Source organism: Tamandua tetradactyla, chromosome 25 (genome assembly GCF_023851605.1).
Source record: "Tamandua tetradactyla isolate mTamTet1 chromosome 25, mTamTet1.pri, whole genome shotgun sequence".
NCBI classification, from domain to species: Eukaryota; Metazoa; Chordata; class Mammalia; order Pilosa; family Myrmecophagidae; genus Tamandua; species Tamandua tetradactyla.
In genome coordinates this window covers 8760006-8774801 of record NC_135351.1, presented here as the reverse complement: position 1 = coordinate 8774801, position 14796 = coordinate 8760006, and the positions used below count along the sequence as shown (strand labels likewise).

The 14796-nt window shown below is 38.0% G+C and overlaps 1 protein-coding gene across 3 annotated transcripts in view; it reads left to right on the top strand.

Moving 5' to 3' along the window:
* The window catches only part of F13A1 (coagulation factor XIII A chain), a 182753-nt gene that overhangs the window by 13819 nt on the left and 154138 nt on the right, over nucleotides 1-14796 (top strand). For all 3 annotated transcript variants that reach the window (XM_077143620.1, XM_077143618.1, XM_077143619.1), the window contains exon 3: nucleotides 1160-1348. In XM_077143620.1, the coding sequence (XP_076999735.1) occupies nucleotides 1160-1348 (189 nt within the window). The remainder of the gene's footprint in view (nucleotides 1-1159; nucleotides 1349-14796) is intronic.

Below are 14796 nucleotides of genomic sequence, written 5' to 3'. Positions count from 1 at the left end.
CAGCATCTGTGCTTGCTGTTTACAGCCATGCAGCAAGCAAGGCAGGGGCAGGGAAAGGGAGAGAAGGCAAGAGGCCAGTGCACCTCTCCCCAGCCTCCTCTCTCCGATGCTCCTCCAGAACCCAGAAATTGGACTCTGGGTTTGATCTTCTAAACTACAGTTGGATGGGTAGTTAGAATTACGTACACATTCAGTGATCATTGGCAGAAATTATTGGGAAAAGGCGAGGGGCAGAACTAAACCTCACCTGGCACTAGCATGTCCCGAGACTTTGATAGATGCTTCATGTGGGTCATCTCAGGTAGTTTCTAGGTTAGTCTATAAAATGAATGTTAGTGTCCTCACTTTATGGATGAGGAAATGAGTTTAAGTAACTAATGAAAAGCAGAGAATTAATAAATGGATAATAGGCATTGAGATTCTTGCTTCCAAAAGTCAGAGGAAAAAAGTGTGGATTTTGGATTGAAGAAGACCAGAATTTACCTTTCAGATTGGTCATTTAGTAGCTAGGGAAATATGAGGGTTTACTTTCTGCATCTGCAAAATGGAAGCTGTTAAACTTATCTCATAGAAGTGGCAGTTTCCTCTCTCCAGACCCATTCCTTCTGTTTCCTGCCTTTGAGTGACCAGTTCTGCTTTTAGAATTACAGAGGAAGGAGCTCCTGAAGTAGGAGGAGAATTTTGGATGGATGGTGAACTTTGTCCTTGAAACATCCCTCTGAGTCTTTGTCAGATTTAATTCCTCCATTTTAAAAGATGAGAACATCAAAGTGACTATGACTTGATTTATCCGTACTTAGTCACAAAGTGAGGCTGTCCTCATGAAGGAACAGTATCTGAGATCATGGAAACCAGCATGAGACCCAAAACGTGAAGTCTTGAACTTTGTATATAGATCTATAAGACAGATGTTATAAATACCGCTTTAGCCATCCCCAAAGAGTGCCATGTGATCCAAAATGAAGTTGTATGTGGCAAAAATTAGCAGCCTCTCTTCAGAATCAATAATGTCACGTGGGACTGAACATCTGGTCCATTGATCTCCGGTATGGAGAGTTTCATTCAAAAAGACGGGGCTACCTGCATCCTCTTGTGCTTTGAGTTTGTGTTTAAACTCAGGTTACTCAACGCGTTCCCTCTCTTGGTTTTCTCTGTATAGAGTTTCTTAGTGTCACAAATGTTCACCTGTTCAAGGAGAAATGGGACAGCAATAAGGTGGACCACCACACTGACAAGTATGAATGCAACAACTTGATTATTCGCAGAGGGCAGACTTTCTACCTCCAGCTGGACTTCAACCGTCCATACGACCCCAGAAAAGATCTCTTCAGGGTGGAATACGTCATTGGTGAGTGCCGTCTCCATGCGTGAATCATGATCCCATGAGTGCATGGTGCAGAGGGGCTGGGGATGAGGGCAATTCTGTTATTTTGTAGAATCATAGTTTTTTTTCTTTTTTTTTACATGGGCAGGCACCGGGAATCGAAGCCGGGTCCTCTGGCATGGCAGGCAAGCATTTTTGCCTGCTGAGCCACCGTGGCCCACCCAGAATCATAGTTTTAATAGTTGGTTCCACTGGTGTTTCATCCAGTCACTGGGCCAACCTCTGCTCTAAGCTGGGTCCGTATGATGATAAAACATCAATCATTTGGACTACCCAGGCAAAAACCCAGTTAATACAATTGTAGAAAATGTTAGTCAGTTAAATTATTTTTCCTGAAACTAATGGTTTTAGCATCCTAGAGTTGTGACTTTTGATATATCACCTCTGTCTTCATGATTTAATTGCTGAAAATATTTGCAATTCAAAGCATACTTTTTCCATATAAGCACTGCCCAAAGTTTGCTCTGCTCTAATATAGTACCACAGACTGCTCCATGAAAAATGAAGTTCAAATAAAGTTCAGTAAACGCTTTGTACTGTAACCTCCTCTTGAAGGTTCCCAATGCATATTAGATTTAAAGGTTCTGGAAAGTACTGCTATTTAACTTTGTTTACTTCAGTGCTTCTCAAAAATTTTTAATCACAGGACCCTTTTGTTAGGCTTCAACTCTTAATATTTGACTCATTTGGTTAAGCATTTCCATAGGAATTTACAGAGTAGCTGTTAAACATATGCACAAAAGGGTGGTTCAATATCAGGAAATCTGCCTATGTAATCCCGTACATAAATGACTTGTGGGAGAAAAATCAGGTGATCGAATCAAAAGATACTGAAAAGGTGTATGATACAACTTTTTTTCTTTACGAAGAAAAAAACTTTAAGTAAAATAAAAGTAAAAAAAGCTTCTTACTTTTAATAAAGATTATTAACTTTCATACCAGCACCTTTTGGTATCCTAAATGGCAGAGAGTTGATCGTTTTAATTAAAATCAGAAATTAGACAGTGATGTCTGCTATCATCATTCCTTCTTTTAAAGCATGTAAAAGGTTTTATCAAATGAACAGAACAGGAGAAATTATTTCCTCTGGAAAATAAGAGATAAAACCATGTATTTTACTAATGCTATGATTATATATCTAAAAACCCAACAGATTTAAGGAAAAAAAAGCACCGCTAGTATTTGAAAAAAGACTTTTTAAGATGACTAGATAGTAGATAAATACATAAACATCAATAGGTTTTATTTTTTCCAGCACTAAGCATCTAGAAATGGAAGTGAGAAAAAAACCTCACCTATAAAAGTGATAAGAACAATTTTTACAATTCGGGACTAAATTTTTAAAAAACAAGATAGAGAATCTACATATAATCAGTGATAAAATCTTAATGAAAGACATGAAAAACAATAAAAAAGCATATATATTCTTGAATGGAAAGTTTCAATATAGTAATTAAAAGTACTCCCCAAATCAATATGTAAATTCAATGTATTTCCAATTAGAATCCCAATGGAGCTTTTCTTTTTATAAAATTAGGTAAAATAATCTTAAAGCTCATTTGAGAGAATAGGTACCTGACAATTACCAAGAAAACTCTACAAAGGAATGATATGTAATAAAGGATTTTCTATCCAAACTAGTTATCAGAATGAACTATAAAATGTATCTAGTAGAATGGAATAGAGATTCCAGAAGCAGATTTCAGTATATAAGACAAGTTAATAGAGTTGTTGGTTTAATGTAGTAAAAAAAGTATCTGGGTTGTGTGATTTTTTAAAATTGATTTGTTTTATAAATGATGCTAGAATAATGAACTCTTCAAGTGGAAGGAAGAAAAACTGACTTTCATCTTATATGATATACAGTAATAATAAATCTTGGATGGAATAATTATTAATGTAAAAAATTAAAATTCTACAATCTTACAAGAAAACTTAACCTAAAATATTGTGAAGTCAGAGGATAAAAGATAAGGAAAAATATTCAAAACATGGATGACAGTAATGAGGAAAGCAGGAAAAGCTCTTGCAAATTGTTAATACAAACACAACCAATACATTTAGTTGCATACAATAAAAAATACGCAAAAGAAATGAAGAGATAATTCACAAAAGAGAAAATTCAAATGTCCAATTATCATATGAAAAGATGCTCAAATTCAATAATAGACCAGGAAAGTAAAGTAATATTTATCAGACTAGTAAAATTTTAGAAAAGACTGTTAATGCCTGTTCTTGGCAAATATGTGGGAAATAAGCATCCTCATATATTGCTGATAGGAATGTTCAATTTTATAACCATTTTAGAAAACAGTTTGACCATATTTATTAATATTAGAAAGGCATGTGACCTCTGACCTAGCAATTCCACTTGTAGGAGTCTATACCAAAGATATTAAAAATATTACTTATTGCAGCATTGTTTGTTGTGACAAAAAATAAAAACTGAAAATAAAGAAAACATATATCAATAGTGAAATGGTTGAAAATACTGTGTTATTTTCACATAATGCATTATTATTATTTTAAAAAAATTATTATTAAAAAAATAAATCAATTAGATCTATTTCAGATGACTTCAAGAGAGGCAGTGAGTGAGAAAACAGAACACAGAGAAGTGTGCATATGAGCTCCTATATTTTGTGTACAACTATATGTGTACATATGTGTGTAATAGTATGAGTACAAAAAAATATATGAAGGATACACATAGGTCAGTGTGGAGTCTGATGTGTGTTTCTTAACGGGAATGTAGCCAAAGTATGGGAAGAAGCGGCAAAAAAGTGGCGGTACCAAGCAAAACAAGACCAAAAGCAAGCATGACAAGATTATATGTATGCATCTAGGGGAAATTATTAATATATTGGCATACGTGGGAGCATATAAAGAAAGTAAAATAAAAAGCACAATGTTTTCTTTAAACAAAAACTGATTCCTGACAACTTGAGAAATATGCCTTGTACTTACTTGCATTTATGGTGCAAATTGAAATAGAAATGTGGGAAAAGCAATTGGCTGAAGCCACAGTAAAAGTGGAAGAGGAGAAGGGAAACCCTTAAGCTAGAATAAACACAAGGGTGCTGTTTGGGCTTCAACATAAAATGCTTGTTATCTCAATTGTGAGAGATGGGGAAATTAAATTACTATTCCTATGTTGTGTAAAATACAAGAACCACAACTTAATTATATTATTATAGTTAATTATTGTTGATATACAGTAAGTATTTTAATAAGAAGTACTTTGGGTGAGAAAGAAATCCATAGTTATTATTTATAATATTTTAAAATATGATGTGAATTTTTTCTTCTTTCTCTAAGTTCATTTCTCTTCTCTTTCATGTGTGTTTCTGAGTGTGTGTGTGTACGCATATACACATGCTTGTTTATTTGAGCACCGGGATTAGTTTTGATTCAGATACCCTTGACATATGATCAATCTTGTACTCCATGCATGACAGCAAATACCTCTTTGAGTGTTCTGTCCATGTTTCTTCTCAAACTGTGAAGCAAATTTTGACCTTCATAGTTTATTTTATTTCTGTCTTTATAACCAAATGTTTAGGACAGAGAGAAGAGGCTAGGAAAGCTTCATCCCTGAATTGGATTTGACTGAAGTCTGAGGCTGTCTTCCACATGAAATTCAGAAAATAATTATGATATGAAAGTCTTAGGGAAAACAACAAATGAATACATTGGATTCCCAATGTTAGAAAGACCGCCATACCTGAAAGAGAACAAACACTCACCTGATTGTGAAGAAGAAAATAATTTATTCACCATCTTGTAAAAATGGGCGTGCAACCAAAAAATGATGGCTGACACGCCAAGCAACTGGCTGAAAGCAGTAGTATTTATTCCCTAACCCTAGCACACAGGTCCCTCCCCTGTTTCTCTGCTGACTGGATACTCCAGAGGATACTCCAGAGCCTATTCGAGCAGCTTAACTATTTCAAACTTTCTGCCGAGACTCCCTGCTTTTGATTACACTTTACATTTCAGCAACCCTGGTCATCAATTTATTTAAACTTGTTTTTAACCATATAAGGATTCAGCACCAATTCTAGGCTTGCATGAGAGGCCCTCTCCTTTCCCTACCCATAAGACTGGTTTGAGTTGTCTTGCAGCCCTTTGTTTAGTGAGTTCCATTTCTCTATGCCATCTTGTGTGAAAGCTAAACGTAATGTTATTCTTACACCAGGAAACAAACTCTGAGGAGACTTGTGTGCAGAAAGGTCCTGGGAAGATTCTGGAAACTCTCTGTGGGACAGTGAGGGAACTGCCCTGGACAGAGGGGGGCTTGAGTGACTGCACAGAAGAGGCTGAGTGGATCCCTTGGGGAGCCCTGGGGCTGGGCTAGAACTTGAGATTCCACCCTCCTAGCATTGACTGGCCTTTGGCCGTGGGCTACCCTTGAGGGGTGTTGTAACCTTATGCAGTTGGCTCTCTGTGGCGGGGGTGCTAATCCTTAAGAACAGCCCAGCCAGAACTGTTTGCCAACAGGGCCCAAAAGCCCGGGGAAATGAAGGCTCAGTCCTGAAAGGAGAACCTGAGCACGCACCGCAGCCTCTACTCCAGGGACAGTTCAAGTCCTCTTTTCACAAAGGACATATTCATTTTGTTCCCTCAGTAAAAAAGGAAATATAGCATAGTTTATTTAAATTTGAGGTGAAATCTCTATATATTTTAAACCAACATGCATTTCAAACCCTTCTCGGAACCTGGAATGGGTGCTTTCAGAGTCCAGCTTTGTTCCAATATTCAGGGTCTAATAGAGGCACTGCTACATTTGAAGCTGTTCTGTTGACATCTTTATTGTTGATACAAGAAAAGGAAAATGGTGAAAGTCCATTCTACTATTTAGCATATGAGGAACCAAGCACATTTCTAAAGGGCATTAACAGAGAATTTATCTTTCTCATTGTCTTAACTGGATATCTCAAATCATTCAGGCAAGTCACATAACTACCTCCGCTTCAACTACTGCAGTAGTATTAAGATTTTTTTTTTAAAGGTCATTGTTGGTCACTCATTGTGGCTCAGAAATAATTCTCTTAAAACGAAGTACTTCTTACAATAGGACTGAATACAGCCAGAGAAATTAAATTTAACTTTAAGTAATTGTCATGATAAAAAAAGAGGAGCACCCACTGTAAACTGAAAGTGAAATTAATTGCAAAGGCAGCAGCATCTCAATTCAGGAAACCCAAAAACGGACGGATCTGGATTTAAAAAAAACAAAAGCAGGAAAGAGAATGCGCTGTGAAAAATAAAGGGCACATACAAAGAATCTCTTTAAATGTCTTTGAGTATTAGAACATGATTAGATTTATCATCAAAGATCAATTTATCCACTTCTTTTAAAGAACGTAACTATTGCATAGAGCAAGCTATTGTATTAACAATGCAGAGAAATTACCTTACACTTCACGTTTTTCCTATTTTCATTCAGCTCTTGGTTATTGTTCCTTTTTCTTTCCCTGTGAATTTATACAAAATAAAATGAAAAGTATTGCTAAACTGTACTTTCTTTTTGTCCCTGTTCTCAAAACCTAGATCACCGGATTTATCTGTGTGATTCTACCTACTCATCAAGTGTCTATCTTTTTTCAAGTATTTAAGTAAATAGAACCTCTTGGATGGTCCCAGATTAATTCATTTTATGCTTGATTCTACGTATGACAAAGGTGATCAGAACACGTGCATTACCTCTGCCAAGGTTTATAAATATTTGCTGTAAATGCTCTTCCTGCTTCCATCAGCGCATTTATTACTTGCTGGCAGAGCGCAGCTACTCTGTGAGTTAGGTGGGAGGTGTTAATGGATTTGAGGAGGTGGGTGTGGCTGGAAAATGTATCTGGTACTTTACAGGGCCTTTTCTCTCTTTCCACTTCTGAGCCTGCAGCCCCAGGCAGGGAGCAGAGCATTAATTACAGGTTCTCCCAACCTGTAGCTGGAGCTGTGAAACCTTAGGAACAGCTTGTGGTGTTAATTTGCTGTTACTTTAGCATGGGACCCCTGCTTTTCTGATAACCAGTTGACAGAGAAAGAGTCATTCTAAGGAAAGAATTCTCAGCTGCATTCCTCACCATTTCCCTTTCAGGAAAATAGATCTCGCCCCACCTGAGGGCACTTAAAAGTCACCACAGGGCTGGTGAGTGGTCTCTTTCTTCCTGAAATCCAATCACAAGAGCCCAAGAATGTTGATCCACGTATGTCAGTGTCTCAGAGAGTCTCCTTCTTTTCTCCATCCTGTGATAGCTCCCACAGCTTCAGGCTTCATATTTCTAGTTAAGGCAAAAAAGAAGAGGGGAAGGATGATGGTTGGTTATATGAAAACCCTGCTAAGCTGTGGTACCCAGTTACGTAATTAAACCCTACTCTAGGTGCTGCCAGGCAGGTATTTTGTAGATGTGGTTGAGGTCTACATGCAATTGACTTTAAGTAAAAGAGATTACCCTTGATAATATGGATTGGTCTTCACCCAATCACGAAGACCTTACGAGCAAAAGCTATGGTTTCCCTGAGAACAAGAAATTCTACCTCAAGTCTATAGCATCAACTCCTGCTAAGTTTCCAGCTTGCCAGACTGACCTACAAATTTTGGACTTGCCAGTCCCCACAATGGTATGAGTCAATTCCTTAAAATAAATCTCTTCCTATGTGTGTGTGTGTGTGTGTGTTGTTGTTGAAGACAACCTGGTCTTATGAAGATTTGGCATCAGCTAAATCTTTCCCTTTTATCAGCAAAGCAAAAGTTTTCCCAGGAGCCCCCCAGCAAACTTCTACATATGTCTCATTTGCTACCTTCAACTGTAAAGGAAGCTGTGAAAGTGTTTCTTTTTCCAGTCTCTTCAGAGGAGAACAAGGGGGAGATAAGTACGGATGTTGGTAGACAGCCAATGGTGATTTCCCCAGGCCCCTACCAGCTCTGCCATCCTGTTAATGTAAAAACTCAACCTGCTTCAAGCATGGCCTTTTAACAATAGCTGCACTGAATCATTCATGGGTATAGAATTTCTGGGGCCATGTGCCAATGGCACATATTCAACATCATGCACCCCATAAAGCATCAATCTATTATCAAAATTCAGTATCTTTATTTCACTCATGTATCATAGAAATTTCATTTATTGAAAGTTGCCTTGGGTGTTTTAGAAATAGACATAGATGATTATCATTTGGGACACCTCGCTCCAGGCTTCCATGATGGTTTGGGGCCTGGAGAGAATGTGCCTAGAGGAGGGAGGGTTAGAGCCTGGATTAAGGCAGTGGATGTAGAGCTGGAGAAGAAGATGGGAAATGAAAAATATTTAGGTAGCAAAATCTGTGATTGGGAATCTGTGTGGGGTGGGAAAGAGGAAGAGACAAGCACAAGTCTCAAGTTTCTGATTTGTGTAACCGTAACCACAGAAACACTTCCAAATGAGATAAGGAATGTCGTGAATTTGGGAGAAGAAAATCGAAAACAGCTCCCATTGTTAACTTGCTGGCCCCAGTGTTGTGCAGAGACTCTGCATGCTTCCCATTTAATTCTTCATGCACCCATCTGGGTGTTGGGCAATTGTCCTCTTCATTTTTCAAATGAAACAAGGGTTGAATAGTTAAATAACTTATCCAAGTTTGCACCTGAAAGGTGCTGAGACTGCATTTTTAATCAAGGAAGTTCCTTTTATCACTATGTATGCTGCTGCCACCCAAGGAAACACTGGAGGTGTAAACATGATTTTCTTTTGAATCTGTTGAGTTTGAAGTACTTGAGGGACTTCCAAGTAAGCATGTCCAATAGATAGTTACATACATGAGTCTGAAGCTCAAAGAAGAGGCTTGGGTTGGATATATGGAAATTTGGATATTCTATACACATAGATAGACAAAATAGCTCAGAAAAAAAGTAGAGCAAAAAAGTGAGAAGTGAACTGAGGCTCAAAGGCTGCAGGAAAGCAATTTTTGAGGGGTAATTCCAGGAATAGGATCCCTGTAGAAGACAAATACTAAATGATCAGAGAAGTAAAAGGAAAATCAAGAGAGTACAGTGTCACTAAACCCAAGGGAATAAAATACTTTAAGAGCACAGAGTGACCAACTGCATGAAATGCCCACAAAATGGGAGACCCAGTGAGGTAATAACTTTCCACTGGAATCAACAGTTAGAGGGACACTGATTATGTGGTGAGAAACCAAATTTTAATGGGCTGAAAGTAAATGAGTTGACAAAGAGTGGTCACAGAAAATGGGGATTAATCCTTAAGGAAATTTGGAGGAGAAGAAAAAAAAATTGGGTAGTAACTAGAGGAGAATGTGGGTTGGAGGAGAGGTGTTTTGGTTTGGGTGTTTGTTTTAGGATTGAAAGTGCTTGAACATGTATGTAGGCCAAGCCAAGGGGAAGGAAGAAGAAGAATCCCCTGTCATCTTGGGGATGTTAGGGAAGAGAACAGGGAGGATCTGAATGCTTTAGGTAGAGAGATAGGAAATAGGGCATCATGCCTGATTTCATCCATTTTTTTTAAAGACATAGAAGGTAACAGGAAGGGAAGGAACCTTGGGGTGCAAGAACCATTTCTTACAGCTGAAAGCATCACCAAAATCTTTTAAAACTATATGTCCCTTTTGAGTTTCAGTTCAGAAAGCCCAGGTAAAATCACCATGCTGAAGTGTGATTTTGACAAAAAGAGCACAGCTTCTATGTTTAGGAATTTCCTTCTGAAAATCATGCAGCTAGTAAAATGTAGAAAAATATTATCAAGCCCATGCTATTTCCACTTTTTTATGCTGTATTTTGTTGAGAATAGGTACTTATTTCACCACTTTGAATCAGCATTTATATAGGACGTCATTTCAAATTGTAGCTTCTGTGTACCTCTATACCAGCCATCAACATGTTCACTTTTAAGCACTTCAGTGTAGTGACTAATAATGGCATCGAAGAAACTAGGACAGTGTTTCCCAGAGTGTGTTCTCTGTGAAAACCTGTCATGTGAGATATTCTTTGGAAAAAAGTTCTGTGGTCAAATGCATTTGGCCCATGCTTTGTAGCCTGCCCCTTCTGGGAGACTTCCAACGCACATTAATATATTAAAGGCTCTTAGGAGGCACACAGTCAAAAAGTTATCTAATTTGGTTGAGTCTGGTCTTTCCCAAAACGGTTTTATCACAAACACCACCCTACCCCATTTTCATTTTCATAGTACTTTAATAAAAGGTAGACCTCAGTCTAGGAAATACTGAACCAGAGTTGCATATTACTTTTATAGGCCTGCAGAATACTGTGAAGAGTGGATGATGGAAGCAGTGGATTTGTAGTCTGTCTGTTATGGTGATTCCATAAATTATTTGCTTTTCTTTTGACACTTAAGATTTTGTGCCAAACATTAAAATAACTATCAATTTGGTGTTGATATTCAGAAACTTTTCTTTCAAAAGAAGTTGACTTTCCTTCTTTAAAGGTACACATAACTCTATTTTCTGAATTTTTATTGGCTTCTTTTTTACCATAGACCTTGTTTACTTTCCTTTTAACTGGGTTTATTGAACACTTATTAAACATCTCACAAGATCAAAGCATTGTATTGGTAGTAGATATGTTCATCTTCTGTCCTCAAAGAGGTCACATCCTGGAGAGGACAGTCTGAGAAAAAATGCTTGGAAGGTACCTCATAATAAAGAGAGATTAACTCTGTGATAGTTGGAGAGATCCCTTAGGAAGGGATAGTTTAGCTGGGTCCCAAAGAGTGAGTAGGAGTTGACCCAATGGAATGGGGAAAGTGTATATTCTAAGATCTGGTATTTTTACATTTTACATTATTGTAAAAGAAGTCATAGCAAATTAGAAATGAAGAATATTGCCAGGGACATCAGTAAGAAACTTGGACAAAATCTTACTTATAGGCAATAAAAAGAGGAAACGCTTTCTGCATCATTCTGTATAATTGCTTTCTCTCTTCTTTTCAGAGAAACTTATGTTCAATTTTAAAACACAGAGTTGGATAATCCAATTTTTTTCCCTTTCTATAGTAAAATAAGGCTCATTGGTAATGAACGAACACTCTCACGGTCTGAGGAATAACAGCATGTTACAGTGACTAGCCTTTTACATTTGTGAGGTCATTTCAGGGATGACAACTCATTTGATATATGGAGCCAGGAAGCACTATGGTAGAAGAGAAAGACTGTGGAATCAGGCAGACAGACCCCAGACAGAATCCTAGCTCCAGCACTTAGAGCATTCCTCTTAGTTTCTATGTCTTTGCTTGTGAAATAGGGATTATAATACACACATCCTACTTCAGACAAGTATTTGTGGATAAAAGAAATAAGGTATTTGAAAGCACCTTTTTATTCTCACAAGACTGGGAAATAGGAAGGGCAGTAATAATCCTCATTAATAATCTGGAACCAAAGTTCACAAGATAAAGTGATTTGCCCTAGAAGTGCAGTCAATGGGGGTTTCTTGTCCCATCTTTCCCCTAGAACGTCTATCTTAGCCCAGTGGCCTTTCCACCTTAATCCATTACCCCCTAAAAGAACCACATTGTCAAGCATAGACCTTGCCATAGAAGAATAAGATTAATGTGAGTTAAGTTTTGGCAGATTAATTCATTTATTTGACTCTTTTCTCCCTTTCTACCTATCTGTAATTTGAGACTTTTGCTCAGGCACCAGCCTTCATGACTTTAGACATTGTTATTTATCCAACCAGATTTCTGCAGGATCAACTTCTTCATTGTCCTATGTCCCCTCTATAATGCACCCCCCTCCCCCATTCTGGTTCTGGAGAGCAAGCGGTGAGAGAGAAGTCTCCCACCCCTCCCTTTTTGAGTGGGTGCTTAAATACTGTTTAATCAGGACCAATGGCACTAGATGTGGTTCTCCAATGAAGGATTATATCTAAATTAAAATATGAATAAATAAATATAGATATAAATGTAATATATAATAAATATAAATATTAAAACATATATGTTTTTGACAAGACAAATGAAGGTCATGCCCTTGTGTCTTCACTCTCAAGGCAGCAAAACAAAGAACAATCACTAAACCTCCAACCAAAAATGCATAGTATTCCTGCAACATCCATGCTGAGAGCTTAAATAGTGAAATGGAAACCTGACAACCCCCAGCTCAGGTTCTTCCCAGAATTCTTTGCCCACAGTTCTGGCTGAGGTGAAGAAGTTGTTCTGTCTCAAAGTATGTGGGATTGCCTTCCATTTTCTAGTGCCAGAAACCTTACAGCACATCATCTCTGCCCAGTGTCATGACCCACATCACATCCTGCAGAGCTTGAGTTTTTAACTGACGCTCAGGTCCTTATGGTCATGGGGTGAGCAACCTGTTTCACAAGCTCAAAGGTGCTGCATAATGCATTTGTAAAGGACCATGAATATTGGGATGAGAATTCTCACACAAATACCTGTTTTCCTCCCTCCTCTTTCTCCTCTCTCTTTTTTATTCCCTTAATTTGCCTTCACCCTCACCCCTCTCTCTCTGTTTCTCTCCCTCTTCGTGCTTGTGTCTTACAATGACCTCTTTCACCTACAAGCATTCATGAGCTTGGCTAATTAGCAACCCACATAATTGAAACTGTACTTGACCAGAAACTGATTCTCTGAGATTATACAGCACCTACATTCCCAGACTTTTCCACATCAATTCTAAGAAATTCTTGCAGTATGTGAAATAAGGAGTGAAAATGGCGGGGAGAAAAACATTTAATGAAGACTAATGTGCCACTGTTGCACCTTGCTCTTAAGTCTCCAATCTGTGGAAAGAGAAAGTGTCTGAGTGGAGTTAAAACCCACTGAAGAAAGAATACAAGTGAACTAATTATTCATAATATGTGCCCTCTAGTTATTCCATGAGTGTGTTGTATGGATTGATAAGGGAATAACTGCAGAGTTTTTTGAACTCTTTCGTGGTAGTTGCTTGCTAATAAGATGACCCAATTACCAGACTTATTTTGAAATTGCAACTATAGGAAAGCTAATTCTGTCTAGTATTCCTTAAGGATATATAACTTTCATAAAGGGCTACTATACCAGCAGCCAAGCCAGGAGGGTATTAGATGACCATAAGATAAACTACAGATAGCTATACTCATCATTTCCTAAATTTTTTACCTTCTCTTTCTTTGCACTTTTTCCAGTCTTTTCTCCCCTTTCTTATAATTTATCTCTGTCTCTTGGTTTCTCTCTAACACTTAAGCACATATACACAGTCCTGTGGATGAATGAATTGGAATCGACCCATTAACTAAGGAAGCAATAGGAGCTACCCTCAGTAGATAGGCATAGCGATGCCTGTGTGTGTTCATGAATGTTTCTTCAGCTTCCTGGAAGCTGGAGTTGGTTGCTTTAAATGAGCCACCCCATCTCTGACTGAAGCCTACCTTAGCCATTTGGATGCTCCTTTACTGCCGAGACTCTTCAGAGAGTCTCAGTGTGCTATCTCCAATTTACCTCTCTATTTTCTTTCCACTTCTAAGTGCCTTTAGAACATCTCACCTTGTGTTTGGTGCAGAGAACTTCCGATACAGGCACGTCTGCTGTGTCCAGCAGTCTGCGAGGTGCTACAGGGGACTTAAGAGGGCTTGACAAACACCATCCCTGTGTTTAAAGAACTTCTGTATGGTTGGGGAGAGAAGAATTCCACAAACAATTAAAGAACACAAACATATAGCATATAATCAAGTGCCAAACTGATAGAGGTCTCTACCACAAAAGTAGGTTTCAGGCTGGCAGAAGTTGCTCTGGGCAATTACTTCAATAGTTCAGGGAGGACAGTGTGAACGCCTTTATTTAATAAGGAAGTGGAGGAAGGGATGGCAAAGGGGGATGAGAGAACATGGAATGAGATTCTTTGGAGCTTCATGCCTCCTGCAATCCATTAGCTAAATGAAGTGTACGCAACACTTTATACTGTGGGAATTACCTGGGGAGATAAGCATTGCAGGATTTTTGCGAAAAACAGTAAAAGCATCATGCTTTCCATTTGAACTTTTATCATAAGAACCAATGTTATTTCAAGTCCTATTTCTTTGAATGGGGGAAAAAAACACAGGCAAAATACCTTTCCTCTCAATCTTGTAACTGGCTCCCAGTGGTAGAAGCCATGTTTGATGCACTACATCTCAAAAATAGGTTGACATCTATGCTATAATTTCACCAAAATATTAGTCCTCAGGGTAGACAAGAGCTTTCAGTATTCTGAAGCAATTGGTTTTACAAAAAGAGACAAAAACTATGTTTCCATGACTGAAATGATGGAAATGAAGTAGTGAAGACAGCTAGGGTGGCATTTTCCATCAAACAACTTTTTTATTTTTGCAACATATTCCCAAGTGATGGGAAAAGACACACTGTCTCCCCGACTTCATTTCCATCATTTCAATCTTTTCTAACTTTCATATTTGTGAAACA